This window comes from Haliotis rufescens, unplaced genomic scaffold (genome assembly GCF_023055435.1).
Source record: "Haliotis rufescens isolate VD_foot unplaced genomic scaffold, xgHalRufe1.0.p SCAF_12, whole genome shotgun sequence".
Taxonomy (NCBI): Eukaryota; Metazoa; Mollusca; class Gastropoda; order Lepetellida; family Haliotidae; genus Haliotis; species Haliotis rufescens.
The window spans coordinates 42,171,290-42,193,366 of record NW_025963802.1 but is presented as its reverse complement, the minus strand read 5'-3'; the positions used below and the strand labels follow the sequence as shown (position 1 = coordinate 42,193,366).

The 22,077-nt window shown below is 40.6% G+C and overlaps 2 protein-coding genes across 5 annotated transcripts in view; both read right to left on the bottom strand.

The window, feature by feature from the left end:
• Positions 1-3,947, bottom strand: part of LOC124113894 — a 14,405-nt gene extending 10,458 nt beyond the window's left edge. The window contains exons 1-5 of one of the 2 annotated variants that reach the window (XM_048393701.1): positions 3,869-3,947; positions 2,376-2,516; positions 1,174-1,980; positions 950-1,002; positions 471-734 (exon numbers count right to left, since the gene is read on the bottom strand). In XM_048393701.1, the coding sequence (XP_048249658.1) occupies positions 471-734; positions 950-1,002; positions 1,174-1,980; positions 2,376-2,508 (1,257 nt within the window). In that variant the 5' untranslated portion in view covers positions 2,509-2,516; positions 3,869-3,947. Of the gene's footprint in view, positions 1-470; positions 735-949; positions 1,003-1,173; positions 1,981-2,375; positions 2,517-3,413; positions 3,439-3,868 lie in introns of those variants that run through there. The other variant, XM_048393700.1, reaches the window with a different exon arrangement.
• Positions 3,887-22,077, bottom strand: LOC125378263. Of its 3 annotated transcripts, XR_007220175.1 has the most exons (13): positions 21,464-21,914; positions 19,046-19,843; positions 18,194-18,246; positions 17,240-17,503; positions 16,519-16,743; positions 16,340-16,412; positions 13,323-13,466; positions 13,087-13,155; positions 12,443-12,622; positions 12,022-12,216; positions 11,166-11,405; positions 8,022-8,144; positions 3,887-3,947 (listed from the first exon to the last, which is right to left on the bottom strand). XR_007220175.1 is itself a non-coding variant. In XM_048393699.1 (12 exons), the coding sequence occupies exons 2-12, from the start codon at positions 21,606-21,608 to the stop codon at positions 11,191-11,193; spliced, it is 2,361 nt and encodes a 786-aa protein (XP_048249656.1). In that variant the 5' UTR covers positions 21,609-21,613; positions 21,975-22,077; the 3' UTR covers positions 10,684-11,190. The 3 variants fall into 3 exon arrangements, 2 of the variants coding, with proteins under 2 accessions (XP_048249656.1, XP_048249655.1); XM_048393699.1 differs by lacking the exons at positions 3,887-3,947; positions 8,022-8,144 and adding an exon at positions 21,975-22,077 and having other exon boundaries at positions 10,684-11,405; positions 21,464-21,613; XM_048393698.1 differs by lacking the exons at positions 3,887-3,947; positions 8,022-8,144 and having other exon boundaries at positions 10,684-11,405; positions 21,464-21,910.

Sequence of the window (22,077 nt, the reverse complement as noted above, 5' to 3'; positions counted from 1 at the left end):
CTCCCCGGACCTTCCGCTCTCCGGGCGGACGCTCTACCACTAGACCAAGGAGGCGGACAGTATTCAGATGAAAATGGTTCTATTTGCAGTTTCATTTATTCACAAAACATCAGCAATTATAATTCTACAACAGAATCACTGTTGCATATTTAAGTTTACCAATGTATCACATGAAATCACTGGTTGTTCTCTTCAGGATTATCCGCAGAAATGCCAAGACTTATTTTAGTGAGTGAGTGAGTAAGGTTTTACACCACTCTTAGCAAAAGTCCAGCAAAATCAAGGCAGGGGACACCAGAAACTGGCTTCGCACAGTGTACCTTGTGGGGGAGCGAACTCGGGCCTTCGGCGTGAAGAGCACAAGCTTTAACAACTCGGCTACCACACGCCCCAACAGTTTTTCAGCTTGTAATAATTACAATACCAAAGAAGGCTATCAAACAGGCATTGTTCTTGGCATTGCTACCCACCTTAAAACATTCTTCTTCTTCCTTCTCATAGTTTGGACTACCTTTCTCTGGGAATGAAGGAAGTGCGCCATGATAAATGGTCTTACAGGTTTTGATATTGCCAGGTCCGGATTCTGCCACCTCTCCATGTTTGATGCCATTTGGATAATCTCGCTTCAGTTGATCATGGATGGCGCTTCCAGCGGCCTGGGAAATACACCGGGACACTCCCTGCCCTCTGTCTAGGACCAACTCCCCGTTTGTGGTGTTTACAATGACATCAGCCTGAAAATTGAGAATATAGAAATGAATGGAAGCCACACGCATAGTCTGGTATTTAAGAGTTGTCCAACCATAAGATATAATTAATAAATACATATATTGTAATTATATGATTATTGAAATATATGATGGAAATATAATATTATATAGAGCAGAAAACATTATTCCATTGTCTTCACCATATGACTGTTGAAAGAAATAATATGAATCAATAATACCTGTTGTTTTTCAAGAGCATTCATAACAACCATTACTTTCCTTGTCTTTTGTTCTGTAAAGAAAATACTTAATGAATGATTTCAATGAATGAAAAATATAAATCATTTTTTCAAACTAGTAAGTTCTTGAAAATTATACTTTTGGTTGGAATAGTTAACAATGCCAACAAATTGATATTAATAGGAAAACATTTTTTGCGGTCTTTTTAGATGGTTTGACATACCTGATATACTTAGACTGAGTGAGTCTAACGTTCGTGAAGGAATGGATTGCATGTGACCGAAATGTTCCTGGGTAGAAATGATGCATTTATACTTCTCACCAACGCGTTTCGAGACACCTGCGACAGCTGTGATACTTATGTCAGGACCGATAGTTAGGGTGAAGCTTGTGACACGCTCAACTTCACTTTTAATGCTTTTCACTACTTCATCAATCTCCTTTTGAGGTCCCCTAACCCTTATTTCATTTCTCTGTGTTGTCAACTGTACTCCGGTGAGACGTTCCTTGAGGGCATCAAACTGTGTCCATTTATACTGGCAAATATATTTGAGACAGTCTTCAGACATTTGAACGCATTCTTCTTTCATATTTGCAGTCACTAATGGTTCGGTAGATTCATGCCTCTGTTTTGACCGTTGTACACAGTGATCTAAATGACGTATGGCACCAGCAGGGCCGACTACCGTCACCATCGTGTCATACTTGACAGCCAGTACTTGTACGTCTTCATCTCTTGAACCTTCTACAGGTGACGTCTCCATGCAATCCTCCATATCCTTGATTTCATCTGACGGAATGTCCACCTCACATATACTGTCCTTGATAATCTGAAGAGCATCTTGGTCCGTCTTCTCCACTGGTTTGGAGATAGTGACTGTAGATTTGGCAAAATCAAAATCGCAGCTATAACCTTTATCCTTCAGATTTCGTTTGATGCTTCGTCGTGTTGCTGACTTGTCTTTGAGATACTGTATCTGGGCTGGGGACAGCGGTATTTGATAGGTATGTGCTGGGAGAAGAACATTTTCTGGAACACAATATATTTTATTTTGCACGATATTCACGTGAATACACGAGATATACCTCAAATTAACGTTAAATATGTGTTAACAATTAATGACTATTTAACATTACCTCAAAAGTAAAACGGGAGCAAAAGGTTACCCTATGAAAACACACGAAGTTAGCACTCTTCGGCCCCGTGAAGATCAGGGTTTGAATGTTCTTCCACAAATGTGCTGACCGGATCGAATGGTCAGACTGACTTGGTTCATGTATGTCACCGTGTCACAATTGCGTAGATCCATGCTCATGAAATCAATCACTGGATTGCCTGGTTCACACTCGATTATTTACCGATCGCCTTTAAATAGCTGGAATATTGCTGAGCTGGCCATTAAACAACAAACAAACAAATAGTACCTTTCGCGTCATGGATGAAAAGAAAACTGCTACTGTTGACTCCTAGCTCCTCCGCCTCCCCAGCCTCAGACAGGAAGGAACGAACTTGTTGTATGGGGTTCCGACTCACATTCAGGTAGCGACCCAAAGACATGATGCTACCTAATGATACAGAATAGATACTTTTATATATTATAGAATATTTAAGTCCACCTTGGACAGAATAAATATGCCGATTTTGTTTTAGGATAAACTTAAATGTAAGTACATTGTATATGGATTATATTGTAAATTTCATCACGATCTATCTGTCTTTCTATCCCTCTATCAATCTATCCCGAAAATTGAAATAAAACGTATATTAATACGATTGATATAAAAAAGGTGTATAAATTCCGCCGTACTGGACCCCATGTATTTACATTGAGTGAGTGAGTTGGGTTTAACGCCGCTTTTAACAGTATTCCAGTTATATCACGGCGTGTCAGCTTAATGTGGGAGGAAAGCCCGAAGTGATGCAGGTCTCAGACGTTGACCACTTCGGTGAAACCCACGAGCACGGGTATGGTGCTGACAAACCTAGAAACATAATCGGGGCGAACCGGGATTCGAACCCACAATGATAGGTTTCTGGCGTGCCGAAGGGACGCAACTCTGCACAGCGAATCGCCCTTAGACGACTGGGCCACCCGTGCCCCCCTATTTACATTGAGAATATAGGAACGTGCGTCGCCGACATAGAATAGTGGTCTGCTATAGGTTGCGGCATAGATGAGTTATCTCCCTTTGATTACTGTTGTGATTTTCTGACTTCCTGCTTTAAAAACAATATTGTTTCTTTACAGATATGAATGGGTGTTCAATTGAAAATGTGATGATAATGATGTATGTGTGTTTTGTTTGTGATGAATATGATACTCAAAATCCATGGCAGCTGCAATTGTGGATTGACATATGCATTTTGTTATGATAAAATGTGAGGTTTAATTTATCGACAAAGCCGTAAACTAGTTTTGTACAAATATATCCTTCAATATTCCTCTAGATAACTGGAAGTACCTGGAAGCATTGCCTGTGCGGAATGACATACATTCACATGCAATCCTTTGATAAATATGCGATGACATTCATAGAGCGATGTTAACTTTCGGTTTCGTTATTACGAGCGTTTTAGTTGTCAGATTACCTCTTTATAAGATGGCACGTCATGTGAACACAATAATTTCTCAATTACCTGCCGAAACAGTTTCCATTAGGTATAAAAGGTAGAAAAGTCATGAAGAAATATGAATTGATCACTGAAAATCAGTGATGGCACCAAGAAAATCATGCGACCTCAAGATATTGTCTGACACTGGGCATGTACAATCAATATCAATGTATAGGCATGAACTAGATTATGGCTGTGATTTCTACATTATATGTATTGCCACATATAGTACTGATTGCATTGGGAAATTTCAAAGCTGACCTAGTAAGCAGATAGGTGATATAAGATTTGTTTATTTACTTACTGCGAGAAACCTATGCTTGTCACTGCTGTAGTCACCACAACAACAATGGCGGGCGGACTGAATAACCGTGCAGCGTAACCTAGTTGTAATGTTGTATCACACTTTTGAATACAAAAGCTCTCGCATATCTTTATTACGAAAGTACACAAAGGAATATTCGTATTCCGATCAAAAAGTCTATTTCTGTCGCCTAAATGCTCTACTTAATCATATACAGTAAAGTACGGTTATAACGAACTCAAAGGGACTACTAATTTTAGTTCGTTATAACCGTAGTTCGTTATAAGCATATACACAGCATAACTACAGCAAGTAGTCGGGACCAAAAAGTAAGTTCGTTTTATCCGTCAGTTCGTTATAAGCGTGTTCGTTATAACCGTAGTTTACTGTATGTCACGATGTCAACCACTTGTTTTGTTTACAATCTGTCGTCATTTTGTTTGCGTCAATGCATTTTAAATACATTTACAATAACACATGAGAACTACTGAGTGGTAAAGGAGTAATAGCGGAATTCAGTCATATTCCGACCCGTGAAGATTCCGGGGTAGAAAAGGTCTTCAGCAACCCATGTTTGCCATAAAAAGGCGACTATGCTTCTCGTAAAAGGCGACTAACGGGATCGGGTGGTCAGGCTCGCTGACTTGGTTGATGCATGTAATCGATCCCAAATACGTGGATCAATGCTCATGATATTAATCACTGGATTGTCTGGTCCAGACTCGATTATTTACAGACCACCGTCATATAGCTGGAAGATTGCTGAGTGCGGCGTTAAACAACAAACAAACAAACAAACAGTCATATTCCATCTTACAGGGAGTTCTGATAACGACATATACCACTATGTATGTGCACTGCATGTAATATAGCTGATTATTGGACAACACTGTATGCATGAAACCCAACCAAAACAAAACATCTTTGATTAGGTGCACATGCAAGGTACTGCAGGTAGATACATACAAATACCCAAACACATCAGTGGGTAAGTGACCCGTGAAGATTCCGGGGTAGAATAGGTCTTCAGCAACCCATGCTTGCTGTAAAAGGTGACTATGCTTGTCGTAAAAGGCGACTGACGGGATCGCATGGTCAGGCTTGCTGACTTGGTTGATGCATGTCATCGATCCCAATTACGTGGGTCGATGCTCATGATATCAATCACTGGATTGTCTGGTCCAGACTCGATTTTTTTACAGACCGCCGTCATATAGCTGGAATATTGCTGAGTGCGGTGGAAAACAACAAACCAACCAACCAACCAGTGTATAAGTGTGTCAGTATATAGCTGTGTGTATATCAATTTGATTAATATGCTTGACATAAAATTTGGCATTTCCTTTGATAAAGTGTTAAGACCAATGTATTGTAGAACAGGTAGCCTACAACAAATCCTCATTTTACACACATTTTGCAATACTAATAATACTTAAAATAATAATTTAATCCGATTAGTTACAGACACCAATTACTACAGTAACTACAGTAATCTACGGTTATAACAAAACTCAAAGGGACCACTAATTTAAGTTCGTAATAACCGTAGTTCGTTATAAGCATATGTACAACATATATACAACAAATGACCGGGACTAAAATATAAGTTCGTTATATCGGTCAGTTCGTTATAAGCGTTTTCGTTATAAACGTAGTTTACTGTACATGTAAATGCAAGAATAGCATACATAACACATCCTGGATTATAAGATTATGCATTACCCAAAGAATATATAAACAGCTAATGCCAATAGAATGATACACTCCAACTAACGTGCTTAGAAATACTTTCTTTGCTTACCTAATATAGAGCATGTACCTCCACAGGCGGGTTATCAGGTATAACAGAGATGTGACTATTTTCCAACCTGGTGATATCGTTATCATAAATCAGAGTCCATTTATGTTAGATTGATATCACGTTGTGGTAGTACATATGATTTAACACATGCCATGTGCAGCCATACAATAAATGATCAAAGATACAAAACACAATTCCATATGAATACATTCGATCATCTGATATGCAACGGTTGCATTTATAGAAATAAATATTGCCTATTGTCCATAAATGTCCATTAATTTCCACAAATGTCCATAAATGTCCACAAACTATATTTCCAACGGTCGTGTCTTTAGTTCTGTTTTCAAGTCTGATGTAACTGACTCGCTGACTTGGTTGATGCATGTCATCGTATCCCAATTGCGTAGATCGAAGCTCATGATGTCAATCACTGGATTGTCTGGTCCAGATTCGATTATTATGACATGCATCAACCAAGTCAGCGAGCCTGACCACCCGATCCCGTTAGTCGCCTTTTACGGCAAGCATTGGTTGCTGAAGACCTATTCTAACCCGGAATCTACAAACCAATCAATAAAATAAATGTACGGTAATAAGACTCCTAAGAGGGAACAGCAGATCTGGATCCATCGAAGAGATCTTTATTGTGATATATCCAGAACAAAACAACTATCTGTTGCAAATCGGCTTTCAAAATTCATTACTAAATGTGTCAACAATTAGTGCTATTCTGCAACTAATCAGTCCTCCGCCGCCTCCTCAGCAAGAGATAAGAAAGACCTAATTTCTCGAATGGGGTTTCGACCTAGGTTCAAATAGAGCCCTAAGACATGTTGCTACCTACAATGATAGAAAATGTATAAGTTTATTAAATAATGTCTATAATTCCTTTAGCTCCTATAGCAATAATTGCTGTTCTGTCGAGAATCATGCCAGACAAGCAATGCAGCAACAGACACATTTCGGATTGGCAGTTAAGAAAAGAGAAGTAACACATCGATCCGCATTCTGATCCCTACAACTTATTTCATTTCTGGAGGAGTAGAGTACATGAGCTGGAGCATGGGTAGTTGAAGTCACACTTATGTCCTAATTAATTCATTAATTGTGTCTGTGAAAATGAATCAGTATTAACTAGTTAGATGGTGCATTATTCCTGCAGTTGTGGTGTTTACACTGGGAGTGAGTGAATTGTGTTTAATTCTTCAGTCAGCAACATTAAAGGAATCTTATAGCAGCCAGTAAATAATCGAGTTCTGATCAGGCAAACACGTGACTGAAGGTCTGTGTAACAGTTGTGATACGATGACATGCCGCCAGCTAAGGTTACAGCCCTGACCTCCCGAGTCTGCTCTGATGATTTCGTTCGTTGGTTTGTTGTTTAACGCCGCACTCAGCAATATTGAAGCTATATGACGGCGGTCTGTAAATAATCGAGTCAGGACCAGACAATCCAGTGATTAATACCATGAGTATCGATCCACCCAATTGGTATCGATGACATGCATCAACCAAGTCAGCAAGCCTGACCACCCGATCCCGTTAGTCGCCTTTTACGACAAGCATAGTCACCTTTTACGGGCAAGCAAGGGTTGCTGAAGACCTATTCTACCCCGGAATCTTCACGGGTCTCTGCTCTGATGAAATATATGGCGTTCTTGCACATGAATCGGCAGTGGTTTGCAGTAATCTGCAGTTGACGATTGATCAGATCGCTTATCCCCTTTGGTTATTGCCTGATACTTCTTTCAGCTTAATTCGAAAACAAAAACATTTCACTGATGCAGTTTGACGATGGCATGTTTGTTTACCTGGTAATTGTTTTTGTTTGTTTGTTAATTGTTTAACGCCGCACTCAGCATTATTTCAGGTATATGACGGCGGTCTGTACAATAATCGAGTCTGGACTAGACAATCCAGTGATTGACATCATGAGCATCGATCCACGTAATTGAGATTGATGACATGCATTAACCAAGTCAGCGAGCCTGACCACCCGATCCCGTTAGTCGCCTCTTACGATTTACTGGTAATTAATTATTATGAATTTGTCTATTGTAATATCAGTTGTATTGGCGGTCTGATAGTAGTAGTATTTTAGGCGGTCGGTTCGTCGACGACCCGGGTTCGATTCCCACCTGGGTACAATATCTGCAGCCCATTTCTGGAGTCCCTGGTCGTGATTTTGCTGGAATATTGCTAAAAGCGGCGTAAAATCATACTCACTCACTCTGATAGTATTTACTTAATTCAGCAGCGATACATTACAAAAATACAATGTACATGATATAGTGTATTTGTAGAAAGACATTTCAGTCCACAAGAAAGTATAATGCGAGTATTACGAACCTTTGCGTTGTCCGATAACCTCTTTAAAACAGGAAGTGTCAGTGTATGGGACACTAGCTAGGTGTGATGCTGAGATTTCAGCTATGCTGGCGGCCATCTTGGATTTTCTACCACTAGGGGGCGCTGCAAACTATATTTGAATTATATACAGCTTTGCTGAAATCCATTCCGCATGCATTCCTCTGGATATATTTATAAATGGATCAGATAAGTATGATATATTGAGTATATATTGATACCATTAGAGAGTAAGGATAAGAATTTATGGATGAACAACTTCTTTATTACAATTAAGAGCGACGTTTCGATGTAGGTTCCAACGCCGTTATCAAGCAAGTCGGTTGATGGTTGAGATTGCCACGTCTCCATGAAGACGACGAATAACGGTGTTAGAACCGACACCGAAACGTCGCTCTTAATTGTAATAAAGAAGTTGTTCATCCATAAATTCGTATCTTTACTTAGTACTACAACTTCTAAATGCCTATCAAAGAAACCATTAGAGAGTTTCGGCCATGTTGGCGGCCATCTTGGATTTTCTACCACCAGGTGGCTCTGCTGAGGTGGATCCATATCCAGAAATGTTCAAAATGGTTCAATGTGTGCCAAGTTTGTTGCTCTTAACCCAAAGTGCATAATTTTAGCCTTAACCGCCCCACTATGGCGCTCAACCTTTTGTTTACAACAGCAAGGAAATATTCATATCACAATAACGGTCCCGTCTGACCTATAAGCATCTTACTTAGTGATAAGCTCGTTGTGTTGATAATCATACTGCCATTTTGACATAGTTAATCATTTACAATTTTAAATAGTAGGTTTGTCAGTTTGTTTGTTATTAATTAAACACTCGGCAATATGCCAGCTCTGTGACAGTGGTCTGGAAATAATCGAATCTGGACCAGACAATACAGACAATATATAATCAAATGATTTCATCAGGTGTATAAGTATTAAATATAAAAAAAACAGAGTCCAGAAATTCGTGCTTGTCAAAATTCCTTTATCCACACAAGATCTTTCGCCGTTCAACGGCTCCTCGAGTGTAATGAAAACTTTAACTTACATTGTAGTGCTAGGCGACGCAAAACAGTAGTACTTGTGGCGTCATAATGCCTATGATGTGACAGTGACAATAGAGGGAGAAGTACAACGTAGTCCTATATATTGATGACGGTTGTGTGGACAGTAGTGAAACGTAGACACTGGAATGTGGATCAGTCAGTGCCTGATTGAAGGGGGGAGTCAGGGGCATTCAGCATACATCTCTCTCTCTCCCTCCATCTCTCTCGCTCTCCCCTTATCTCTGACTCTATCTCTATCGCTCTCCCTCTCTCTCTATCTCTCTCCCTCCATCTATCTCCCTCCCTCCATCTCTCTCCCTCTCTCTCTCACTCCATCTCTCTCTCCCCACCCCTCCCTTCACCCCCCCCCTCTCTCTCATACTCATCAGCTACATGTACATGTTGTATATACTTTGATCAAGGCCATCGGGTCATGATGTCACTACAACAGTCAGGTCGTATGCACCGTGATATCATTAGTCAGTAGTCCTACATCAACATAACTTCAAGCTTGTATGCATAAAGATTCAGAGTAGCAAAACACTCCCCACAAGACTGTATCACAAGAGGGATGACTTCAACTTCCAATAGTCAACTTTCCCTTTATGTTGAACAAATTCCAGAGCTCCAGCCTTTGGTGTCTCCATTTCACAAATTTGGATGTAGTACAATGGAGCATGTCCTTTCTACGAAGAGATAAAACGACTCTTGCTTAAACTTGTGTGAGTTAACAATATTCAAGGCCTCAGAAAAGCTTTCACAACGTTTTGTGCTGGACAATTTCCAAATCTGACGCATCGGTAAAGAATTATGTCCGACGCAATTCCCTATTTTGACTTGTACCATGTTTTCCAGTGTTTTTTAAGATGAATAATTTCTTTGCATTTACCATTTCGCGAACATCTAGCATCATCACTAGTTCATAGTGGTTCTTAAACAGTGCCATCGACTCGGCTTCTAGCAGTGATTTCTTGTGAGCATGGAACGGGTTTAGTCGCAATATTTATTGCAAAGACAGATAAAATCACTAACAGTGACATGTACTGAAAGATAATCAAAACTATATGACACGTTCATGGTTGGTTGATTTGTTGTTTAACGCCGCACTCAGCAATATTGAAGCTATATGACGGCGGTCTGTAAATAATCGAGTCTGGACCAGACAATCCAGTGATTAATATCATGCTCATCGATCCACGCAATGCACGTTCAGGAAAGACCTTGATTAACCTGGTCAATTATACAACAGTAACTAGTTCAAGCCCTCAATGCATGCACTTTGTATTTGAAAGAACGAGTCATTAATCAGGGTTGTCCTGTTTTGGTGAGCAGAGTCTCACCCCTCAGCTACAAAAACTTCCTCGTAATAGGTTAAAATTTGGCATCAATGTCCAAGTATCCTTTCACAATATGTTAACAGTTCATTTACGGCAAGCTTCAGCAACCCATGCTTGCCGTAAAAGGTGACCATGCTTGTCGTAAAAGGCGACTAACGGGATCAGGTGGTCAGGCTCGCTGACTTGGTTGATGCATGTCATCGATCCAAATTGCGTGGATCGATGCTCATGATATCAATCACTGGATTGTCTGGTCCAGACTCGATTATTTACAGACCGCCGTCATATAGCTTCAATATTGCTGAGTGCGGCGTTAAACAACAAACCAAATCATTACATAATTTGTCATACTGCTCAACATCACGTTACTCTAGTGCACTCGTTCCCCCTAGGGTAGTTGTAGTGCACACTCAACAGAGGTCATGTGACTAGTTGTGTCAGTAAGTTGCTTTTGAAATGCTATTTGTAACCTTGTAATGTGTATCATTATCATACATTAACGCATAACAAATGTTTCAGCAAGGAACAATGTTTCACAAGCATGCGGATGTTTTATCGTTTCGCGCATGCGCAAAGGTGAAAACTCGAGTGGTTCTTTTTCCAGAAATGAACAGCACAACAATCTACATTTGTGTATAACTATTGTTGCGTATCCACAATAGCACAAGTAGTCTAAGCTTATATCAGTCCATATGGGCACTTTGTCATGAAGCTGTTAATGATATATGACAAAAGGCAACAACCTCACATTATATATCCGGGGGGTTCTCATCCGAGCTTAATTGTGCTGCTTGTATGACTGGGATCAGTTTGCAGCCTTTTGAGCACCTCTTTCTTAAAGTCTTCAGCAGCCATCTTATTCCTTTCCTGTGAGTCTGATGTGACCAGGTACACTGATCCAGGAATGGTCATCAACATGTTAGCCAATTGATTCCTCTGAGATTGGGACGCTTTGTCAGCATAGCTCTTCGTCCATAACTCAACTGCGAAATAACACACACACCTTACTGATTATTTTATTTTTCACATTTGACTGCATCAGGTAACTTACCACAGTGATATGTTGCACACTGAATGACACTTACTAAATGACTGCAAACTTAAGAAACATTAAGAGTCTTTAGTCTTTAGTCTTGATAATGATAATATTATGTAAAGTTTCCTATTCTGAACAGTGGTACCAAATGACACTCGCATTTACATCTACCGTTACCATTTCATGCAAAGTATTAGCGAAGGCAAAAGTCATATTCAACAATAACTCTATATCCATATAACATATTATTGTGTTTCTGTCCATTACCGGATTTCAGTATCTATGGTAACCAAGGCATGAATATATATGCTTTGTTTGGTCTATAAAAAAGATGGAACGAAAAGGAACGTAAATTAACACGACAAAGTCAAAGGGGTATTAAGTCTAATGTGGGAAAACCTGCAACTGGAGGCAGTCGGGTAGCCTAGTGGTCAAAGCGTCACGCCGAAGACCCGGGTTCGATTCCCGATATGTGAAGTCCATTTCTGGTGTCCCCCGCCGTGATATGGCTGGAATATTGCTTAAAGCGGCGTAAAGCCACACTCACTCACTCACTCACTCACCTGCAACTGGAGACTTGTCAATATCCACAGGGGCTTGCAGCTGGTTGTTGCACAGCTCTATTACCTTCGTGGCAAATGTTGGGAAGAAGTGCACATCGGGGATCATGACAGTGACAACAAAGACACAGTCACTGGCCTTGGTCAGCCCATTAAAGACTACCCCTGCTGCAGCCAGAGGTGTGTTCGCCTTCGGTCCTGATAAACACAAGAGCATTTTTCCACAAGTGTCCCCCAATACTACAAAATTTTAAGTTTTGAACTTTTTTGCCAGGATTCGAAATACAATGAAAAAACTGATTTTCGGATTGAATTATCTTAAAATAAATATTTTTAATGCTTTCTATGTTAGATGTTGATGAGTACATTTGAAGAATTCATAATTATTTCAGAGAAGAAATAACAGTTAATTAACAGTCTTCACCTAAAACATCTATGGGTATGGTGATAGTGTTGCATTTCGTTTTGGCGGCGGTTTTGATGCCCTCTGCAATGGCTTTAACGGCGGAAGTGTTGCTGTTGCCGTCCCAGTACGAGTGAAGCAACGTCATTGAGGGCAGGTTTGTACTGTCAGCTGTGCATTTGGCCTCAGGAAGCTCACATACTGTTGACACAAAGCAGTTTGTGATCAAATTGTTGGAGAGAACCACACTGAGAGCACTATATCCATTCTGTGATGTTACCAGACGTTTTTGCCAGAGGTTAGTTGGTTAGTTGGTTTGTTGTTTAACGCCGCACTCAGCAATATTCCAGCTATATGACGACGGTCTGTAAATAATCGAGTCTGGACCAGACAATCCAGTGATTAATATCATGAGCATCGATCCACGCAATTGGGATCGATGACATGCATCAACCAAGTCAGCGAGCCTGACCACCTGATCCCGTTAGTCGCCTCTTACGACAAGCATAGTCACCTTTTACGGCAAGCATGGGTTGCTGAAGACCTATTCTACCCCGGCGTCTTCACGGGCCTTTTGCCAGAGGAGTAATATCAAAGCTCGAACAAATAATGTAAACAAAAGTTCATATTTGTAGAACAGGGAGATTGTGATTGGAAATCCATACCATATGAAGTGCACATCCAGTCTGTCTTATCAGGAGCTGTGGACTTGAGCCCTTGGTTCTGTTTTGGATCTGGAAAGAAGACAACAGATTTTCATAGATTTGTTGCCTTCAAGTACTACAACCATGTTTCTTAAAATCCTAATACCCTATTCCTGATACGTTCTAATTTAAATAACATTTTATACAAAAGGATCCGTGAAACGTTTTCCTGTTCAGGATGGAAGTAATACATTTACCTCGTATCTGCTCATCGGTCCAGAGGACGAGGACAGCCTCAGTAACGTCCGATGCCTCATGTACACCAGCGTGTACGACCTGTAGCAGAGTATTACCGACGTGGACACGAGCTTCCCATCTCGGGGTTTGTTTCTTTCTCTTCTCTGAAGGAGCGTATGAAAATAAGAAGGGCTAAAAGTTCCTGTTACCGCTTGTGACGCGTGAAGATCCGGGGTAGAATGATGGAAATTGGAAACAAAGCAACACGAATATCATGTTCAATGTGATAACATTGACAATGCCATTTGTCTGAGGTCACCAAGGGGTATTCTTTTGGAAGCTAATATTCTATCGATAAAAAGCTGTTAACTACCTGACAATTCATATTCTGATTCAATGTATAACACTACAACAACAGCCTCACGCACTGACCCCCCCCCCCCCCCCCCCCCCCCCCCCCCCCCAGGCACTTGCTACAGTTCAGAGCCGTGATGAAGTTCTTCAGCAACCCATGCTTGCCGTAAAGACGACTATGCTTGTCGTAAGAGGCGACTTACATGATCGGGTGGTCAGGTTCGCTGACTTGGTCGATGCATGTCATCGTATCCCAATTGTATGGATCGATGCCCATGATGACAACCACTGGGTTATATGATCCAGACTCGATTATTTACAGACCGCCGTCATATAGCTGGAATATTGCTGAGTGCAGCATTAAACGTGTCAACAAACAAACAAACAAACAATGTTACCGCAGGTCTGCATGTTCATCCTATTATTACCATAATGACTCATAAATGGTAACTAAAATAGTGTACCGGAAAATTAATTTGAAATCATGCCTGTATGGAAAAAAGAATGTACCCCATACTGTATGTTAACAAAAGCGACAAAACCAAAAAAGGTTAGAGAAATATCTGTCAATGGTACGATTCCGACTATATAATGAGCATTTGTTATGAATCATTATCAAATAGTGATGAAACCAGGTGTTTGTGAAAAGAAGAGCGTATCCTGCCCACCTGTTGCACCCGTCACAAACACATGCAAAGGCAAGTCATTTGTTCACCTGATCAGACACGGGAACATTTGGTACAAGTCATAATAGGGAATTGCATCGGACATAATTCTTGTCACTGATGCGTCTAATGAATGTTATGACCTTGATCAAACAGCTTCTGAGCAAGAGTCGTGTGACGCTCTTGGTAGAAATAACATGTTCGATTGTACCTCAGCGCTGGAGGTACAGGATCATTACTCGACATAAAGGGAAAGCTGACAATTGGAAAGTTGAAGTCATCCCTCTTGTCACACAGTCTTGTGGAGAGTGTTTTGTCACTCTGAATCTTTATGCATAGATCTGAATATGAAACAGATAAGGCGGTCTCACTGGTCTCCTTTATTTCTTGTTCAGATGAGTAAATCAGTGGAAGGGAATGGCCTATTTGTTGGTAATTGAACGATATCAGATCATCGATATACCTGAAGCTAAAGCTTAACTTTTTGGCCAAATGTCCTTGTTTTGACATTGCCATTACGAGCAGAAATTCCGATTCATATGCATGGATAAATAGATCAGCACTTCTTGCCGAAATGTCTTACCCTCAAATTTTACATAGATACATTTTTTATATTTGATTTTCTCAGTAAACTTCAGGTTGCATTTGCTTTCATTTTTTTTACCTGAAACTCTGAAGACAGATGTGAAACTATATCTGTGGTCAATACGTTTTGCAACAAAAGCCCCATGGATGCAAGGAATGAAGTTTTACCTTACGTTTGTCATGTGGGATAATTGTGGACAAAGTTGAAAAATCAAATGTTTTGGCAGAATTGAACCTGTTCCTTTTCAATGATTGTAAAAACGTAAAGCAAATCCTTTTTTTTGTGTTTTTGAGAATCCATTTGGCATTAAGTCTCTCAAATACTTTCGGTGCATATAAATATTGATTGTATTGTGGTTTATAGTGAATCTTTGAGACAGAGATTTGCTGGTACATTTGCTTGACCAAGCAATTTATCTCTTTGTTTGTACGGATTTTGTTGTACGGAGCTTTGGAATCCAATGCAAAAGAGGAATGGCCATGTCTTCAGGTTCAGCTGGCTGGGGCAGAATGGGCATATTTCAAATCTGTTTCCTCCTTTTCAGTTTGTGCATTCTACCAATGACAACATCATGAACTGACTTAAACCACTCTCAAAGACATTCACATGTTCCTCTGTCCTCTTAGTCCATTAATTGGCATATGCTTCCATGGAATCCATAATGGTTTTAAAGTTGTGATCCCAGTTGGAAGGTTGGTTGGTTGGTTTGTTGTTTAACGCCGCACTCAGCAATATTCCAGCTATATGACGGCGGTCTGTAAATAATCGAGCCTGGACCAGACAATCCAGTGATTAATCTCATGAGCATCAACCCACGCAATTGGGATTGATGACCTTGCATCAACCAAGTCAGCGAGCCTGACCACCCGATCCCGTTAGTCGTCTTTCACGACGAGCATAGTCACCTTTTACGGCAAGCATGGGTTGCTGAAGACCTATTCTACCCCGGAATCTTCACGGGTGCCAATTGGAAGGAGGCTGCTCACAATATTTTGGTCCATATTTGAATAACCAACGAAGGTTTTTGTTGTCAACAATAGAGAAGTCACCTGTGATAATTTGACCAGTATGCTCTTGGATGTAGTCTAAGATCACGTCAGGTAGGTCTTAGTGATATTTTTAGGCCACGTCACATGATATGTTTGTTTGTTGATTAACGCCGCACTCAGCAGTATTCCAGCTATATGACGGCGGTCAATAAATAATCGAATCTGGACCATATAATCTAGTGATTGATATCAAGAGCATCTATCTACGCAAGTGGGATACGATGATATGCACCAAGCAAGTCAGCGAGCCTGACCATCCGATCCCGTCAGTCACCTCTTATGACAAGCATGGGTTGGGGAGACGTATTCTACCCCGGATCTTCGTGGGTCACATTACATTTAACAATGTCTGCATGATACTATAACCTAGAAGTAATCAATACCTTTGTGGAACTCATCAACTGCTGCAAGTTGTCTTGTCATCAGCTTGTTTGTATGGCCATGTGCGAGGAATAGCTGGGAAGAAAATGGTGTTTCCACGTGAGAATTTTGTGCATTAAGAAATACACTGTCATACGTCATAATTAATTATGCATATTCTAATGAGCACAAGTATACATACCTGCTTCACAGGGAGCTGCGTTTCTGGGAATATCACAAAGATGATCTCTCTGATCGATCCTGATCTTATGTCGTCTTTGAAAAGTCCAATCGCTTTGTACATCAGCTGGACAACATATTCGACTGGGTACTTCAGAGCTCCAGTTCCAATGGCTGGGAAAGCAATGGTCTGATATCCTTTTTCAGATGCCCTGATGAGACAGTTGAACACCAAAGAAATCATCCACTGAGAATAGAATGTGTGGGACAAATATGGAGTACTTCAAGGAATTGCCAGGATTTATAAATCTCAAAATAGAAGAGCAATTTAATGTTTTGCATTGTTTGTCGATACTGTTATGACTTGCGATAGCTTTCCAAGTAACCATTTTCTAAGTTAAGTGTGCTTCAATTTTATAAGTACAGCATGAAGCATTGTCTTAGCATATATCTATTGACTTTGGTTGGTTTGTTGTTTAACGCCGCACTCAGCAATATTCCAGCTATATGACGGCGGTCTGTAAATAATCGAGTCTGGACCAGACAATCCAGTGATTGATATCATGAGCATCGATCCATGCAATTGGGATCGATGACATGCATCAACCAAGTCAACGAGCCAGACCACCCGATCCCGTTAGTCGCATTATACGACAAGCATAGTCGCCTTTTACGCCAAGTATGGGTTGCTGAAGACCTATTCTACCCCTGAATCTTCATAGGTCCTAAAGGAAATCACCTACTTTGAAACAATCATTCTCTTTCTGTTGATAGTTTGGACTGTTTCTCTTTGGGAAATATGGCAATGCGCCATGGTAGATGGTCTTGCATGTCTTAAGATTCCCAGGGCCAGTTTCGGCGACTTCATCATGTTTTAAGCCATTTGGATACTTCTCTCTCAGTTGTTTCTGAATAGTCTGGCCAGCAGCCTTCAGAATGCAGGACGATACACCCTCACCTTGATTCAGATCCAAGTTGATATTTGTTGTATTCACTATCACATCTGCCTAAATGTACACAAATATTTGTTATATAAAAAAGTAGTGATCAGAATTTCAGAGCTCACGTCCAATGATTACCGTTTAAAAACTATGAATAATCATAAGTGTACATTGTTGACGTCAAATAGATTAGGGGGCACGGGTGGCCCAGTCGTCAAAGGCGCCGGGATTCGCTGTACAGAGTCTTGCACGCCAGAGACCAATGATTGTCGGTTCGAATCCCGGTTCGCCCCGATTATGTTTCTAGGTTTGTCAGCACCATACCCGTGCTCGTGGGTTTCACCGAAGGGGTAAACGTCTGAGACCTGCATCACTTCGGGCTTTCATACCACATTACCACACGCCGTGAATAATGTTAAAAGCGACGTTAAACCCAACTCAATCACTCACCCACTCAAATAAGATTAAGGGAACATTGATGGAAGAGTAATCTGAGGCGCCGCAATTCGCAATTCGCGTGCCTGAAACCTATGATCCTGGGTTCGAATCCCAGATTCACCATGATTATCTTTCTACGATTCTACGCCATACCCGTGCTCGCTGGTTTGACCAAAGTGGTTAGGTCTAACACACACATCACTTCTTTTGGGGCTTTTCGCCCACACCAAGCTCACACGCCGTGATTTTCTAGTAAATTAAATACTGTTCAAAGCGGCATGACTAAACCCAAACATTCACTTAAAAATTAGATCCTACCTCTTGCTTCTCAATGGCATTGATGACCGGTATTATCCGAGTATTCTTCCGGCCTGAAACAAACAAGCATTGGAGAAAATAAAAGTACCAATAAATTAAGTAATTATGAGATGTTGGTATTATTGTTGGTGTATAAAAAGATAAACAAATAACATGTGTAAATAAAGACATATATGCGGTTATCCGTACCAACATGTGTTGTGACAATGTTATCGCACTATTAGTGATTTGTGTTTTACGCCACTTACAATATTTCAATGTTATATCAGGGCGTTTAGGCATGAACTATCACCAAGATGTCATTGACAATACAACAACCATTGCTATCAACACATTTATCTTTTGTATTTAGACTTTAGACTTTTTTTACTTTAACTGTCGTAAAAGAGTTTTGTCTTTGTGCCATACAATGTGTGAAACCCATTTCTGGTGTCCTTCATCCTGATGTTGCAAGAATATTGGAATTGAAATTTTGTAGAAATGTATGTATTGTGTTTGTTTTGTTTGTTTGTTGTTTAGCACCGCTGTCAGCAATATTCGAGCTATATGACGGTGGTTTGTAAGTAATCGAGTCTGGACCAGTCACTCCAGTGATTGATATAATGAGTATCGATTCACGCAATTGGGATCGATGACATGCATCCACCAAGTCATCGAGCCTGACCACCTGATCCCGTAAGTCGTCTCTCACGACAAGCATAGTCGCCTCTTATGACAAGCATGGGTTGCTGAAGACCTATTCTACCCTGGATCTGCACGGGACTGTATACGCCGTGGTGAACATGTGACCATATATTCTCTGCATAGGTACTTATTAGTACATTGATCGTAAAAAGTACAATGTAGACTTACGCGCTATTTTCAGTGTGAGATCATCAAGTCCCTTAGACACTACCTGATCCATGAAGCCAATATGTTGCTGGGGTGTTATGTTGCATTTATACTTCTCCCCCACTGTCTGTGACACCTCGCCGACAGTTATGATACTTATCACACAACCCAGGGTAATAGGGTAACTAGAGACGCCTTTGATTTCCTCATTTACAATCCTCGCTGCTTCTTCCGATGCTTGAGTTGGGCCTTTGATCTCAATTGTTCTTTGTGTTATTTCCAACTGCACCCCTTCTAGATGGCTTGTACAAGCTTTTAGGTGATGTTCTTTGTGCTGACGTAAGTAACTGGCGCAGTGTTCAGACAGGTTTATCGTTACACATCTTATTACTAACGAGCGAGATTTAAGTAGTTCTTGAGATCTTTGCAAATGATCACCAACGACCATTACAGCATTTGCCATTCCAATTAACTTCACCAAAGGACCTTCTTTGACGACTAAAATTTCAAGATCATCTCCTGTTGGCAAGGCATTCATTCCATCGTCCATAAAAGGGATCAGATCAGCAGGGAAGTCCATCTCAACAATACTGTCCTTGATTATCTGAAGGGCTACATGGTCACTCTTTGATCCACTTGAACCAATGGTAACTGTAGATTCCTCGAAGTTGAACATGCAATTGAAGCCCTCCTTCGCCAAGTGTTCACGTAAAGTTTGTAAAGCAGCACGCATGTCCTTCAGGAACTGTAGCTGTACAGGCGATAACGGTATGCTGTGTGAATGTGGTGCGTTGTGTCTTGGTGAGGTGTCACTGGTCCCTTTATCAATAAACATAAGCAGTCAATAGTCAACAGCAAGGTATTAGAGCTCAGTTTCCAAATTTCACGAGTGCGTAATATTGAATGGGGATGATAAATGCATGCACAGCAACGGGAGGGATCCAAAATATCAAAATACTATCACAGCCTACAACATACTACATTTGGGTTTCAAAGGGGGGAGTGGGGGTGGGGTGTGTATGGGAGTGGGTGGTGGTGGTGGGGGTGGGGGTGGCGTTGAGGGTGGGGGGCTCCGGACCCCCTGGATCCGCCTATACACAGTATTAGATATTTGGAGCAGAGATATGATATATCTTGGAACCCTGAATAAGGTATAAGTGAAGCGGAGGTTATTCCATGATTAGAGGTATATTTAGATACCTGTTCACACTGAGAGACAACTAACTTCAATCTGGGTATCTTTCGAACACTGCTTTTGATCGAATTAAAAAACACAGAAGTGAATAAACCAGAGATACTGAAGTTCTGTTTTTGTTGCTTTAGCCGACAGTGAAATTCAAATCGCACCATATAAATAACAGTGCCATGCTTGTGTAAATATGCATCATTCAGAAGAACATACTGTCACGTGTCAAGAGTGTCGTGGAGGACACGGGTGGCCCAGTCGTCTACGGCGACGCTGTGCAGAGTTGCGTCCCTTGGGCACGCCAGAAAACTATGATTGTGGGTTCGAATCCCGGTTCGCCCCGATTATGTTTCTAGGTTTGTCAGCACCATACCCGTGCTCGTGGGTTTCACCGAAGTGGTAAACATCTTAGACCTGAATCACTTAGGGATTTCCTCCCACATTAAACTGACACGCCGTGATATAACTGGAATAATGTTAAAAGTGGAGTTAAATCCAACTCACTCACTCATATGTAGCAACAATACTGCATGATATACTTGTAAACAATATGGCCGTAGTTGATATAAATGTAATACTGTTGAAAGCGGCGTTAAACCCCCCAACTCATACAAGAGTGTAATGTAAAATATTGCTTAATATCATCCAAGTGCAATAGACCCATTTCCTATTAATAGATTGACAATATGAATACAGTAAACTACGTTTATAACGAGGACGCTTACAACGAACTGATGGATATAACGAACTATGTCTTGGTCCCGTCCATTTGCTAAATGTATGCTGTACATATGTTTATAACGAACTACGGTTATAACGAATTAAAATAAGTGGTCCCTTTGAGTTCGTTATAACCATAGTTTACTGTATATCAAATGTACTTTTTAGTAACGAGTGAATGTTAGTTTACGCCGCAGTCAGCAATATTTGAGGCATATCACGGCGGCCTGTAAATAGTCGAGTCTGGGTCGGACTCAGCAGAGACTGAAGCCATAGTAACGATCTACGCCATCCCAATGGGACACCATGATGGTCAAGTGCAGTAAAGTTACCAGCATGACGTGTAAACGTCAGGCATGAGATACAGAGGACAAATTCTAGCTTATGATATTTCAACTTGTGATATATGTGTTATAGCACATGACATTTCTTATGAAGCAACAATACTGCATGATATACTTGTAAACAATATGGCCGTAGTTGTCCCTAAGGTATAACAATGCATTATCTATCATAGAAAGAAGTATGCATACCTTCTTCAATGGGTTCGTTCATATCAATAACCACATTTTGGCCTGACAAGATTTGCACTTGATCCTCTGTCGCCGACTGGGATAAAAAGGTCTTTATCTTCTCTATCGGTCTCTCAGACAGCTGAAGATACTCCATTGAAGACATGTCTCCTGTCGCGATATCAATATTCATTATTCCACGTGCATCGGATACCACATATCAACAGTGTGAGTTGGCCGTCAATATAGCGAGTTTGCGGAATACTAATTCTATTACACCCCAGCACGTACTTCCTGCATAACGTCCGAGCGTGATTTACCTCACCACTCCAGCTAAATAGAGGGAAGTCTATTCAAGCAAATCATGTTCCCCTTTATAGCGAGGCTTTCATCCCATTATAACACAGTACTGCTGCTAAGGGATGAAAAGTATCTTTTTATATATAACTTGATTCATCTAATATTGATAAATACAAAAATATATCGTACATATGTACACGTCTTGAACAATACTTCAACAACACGAGCTTACCTGCTCGCTGTCACAATGACAGCTTTGAATTGATTGAATGTCAGCTCTGTTGATAGTGAAATGTAAAATATACAGTTGGTTCTGCCTGGGCTGTTGTTTTGAT

Coding starts and splice junctions, on each gene's coding strand:
- LOC125378263 (XM_048393698.1), bottom strand. CDS start 21,635: ATGAATATTGATATCGCGACAGGAGACATGTCTTCAATGGAGTATCTT. Junction 13,156..13,322: donor GACCGATGAGCAGATACGAG/GTAAATGTATTA, acceptor TCTTCTTTCCAG/ATCCAAAACAGAACCAAGGG. Junction 12,623..13,086: donor CTGGATGTGCACTTCATATG/GTATGGATTTCC, acceptor TTGTGTCAACAG/TATGTGAGCTTCCTGAGGCC.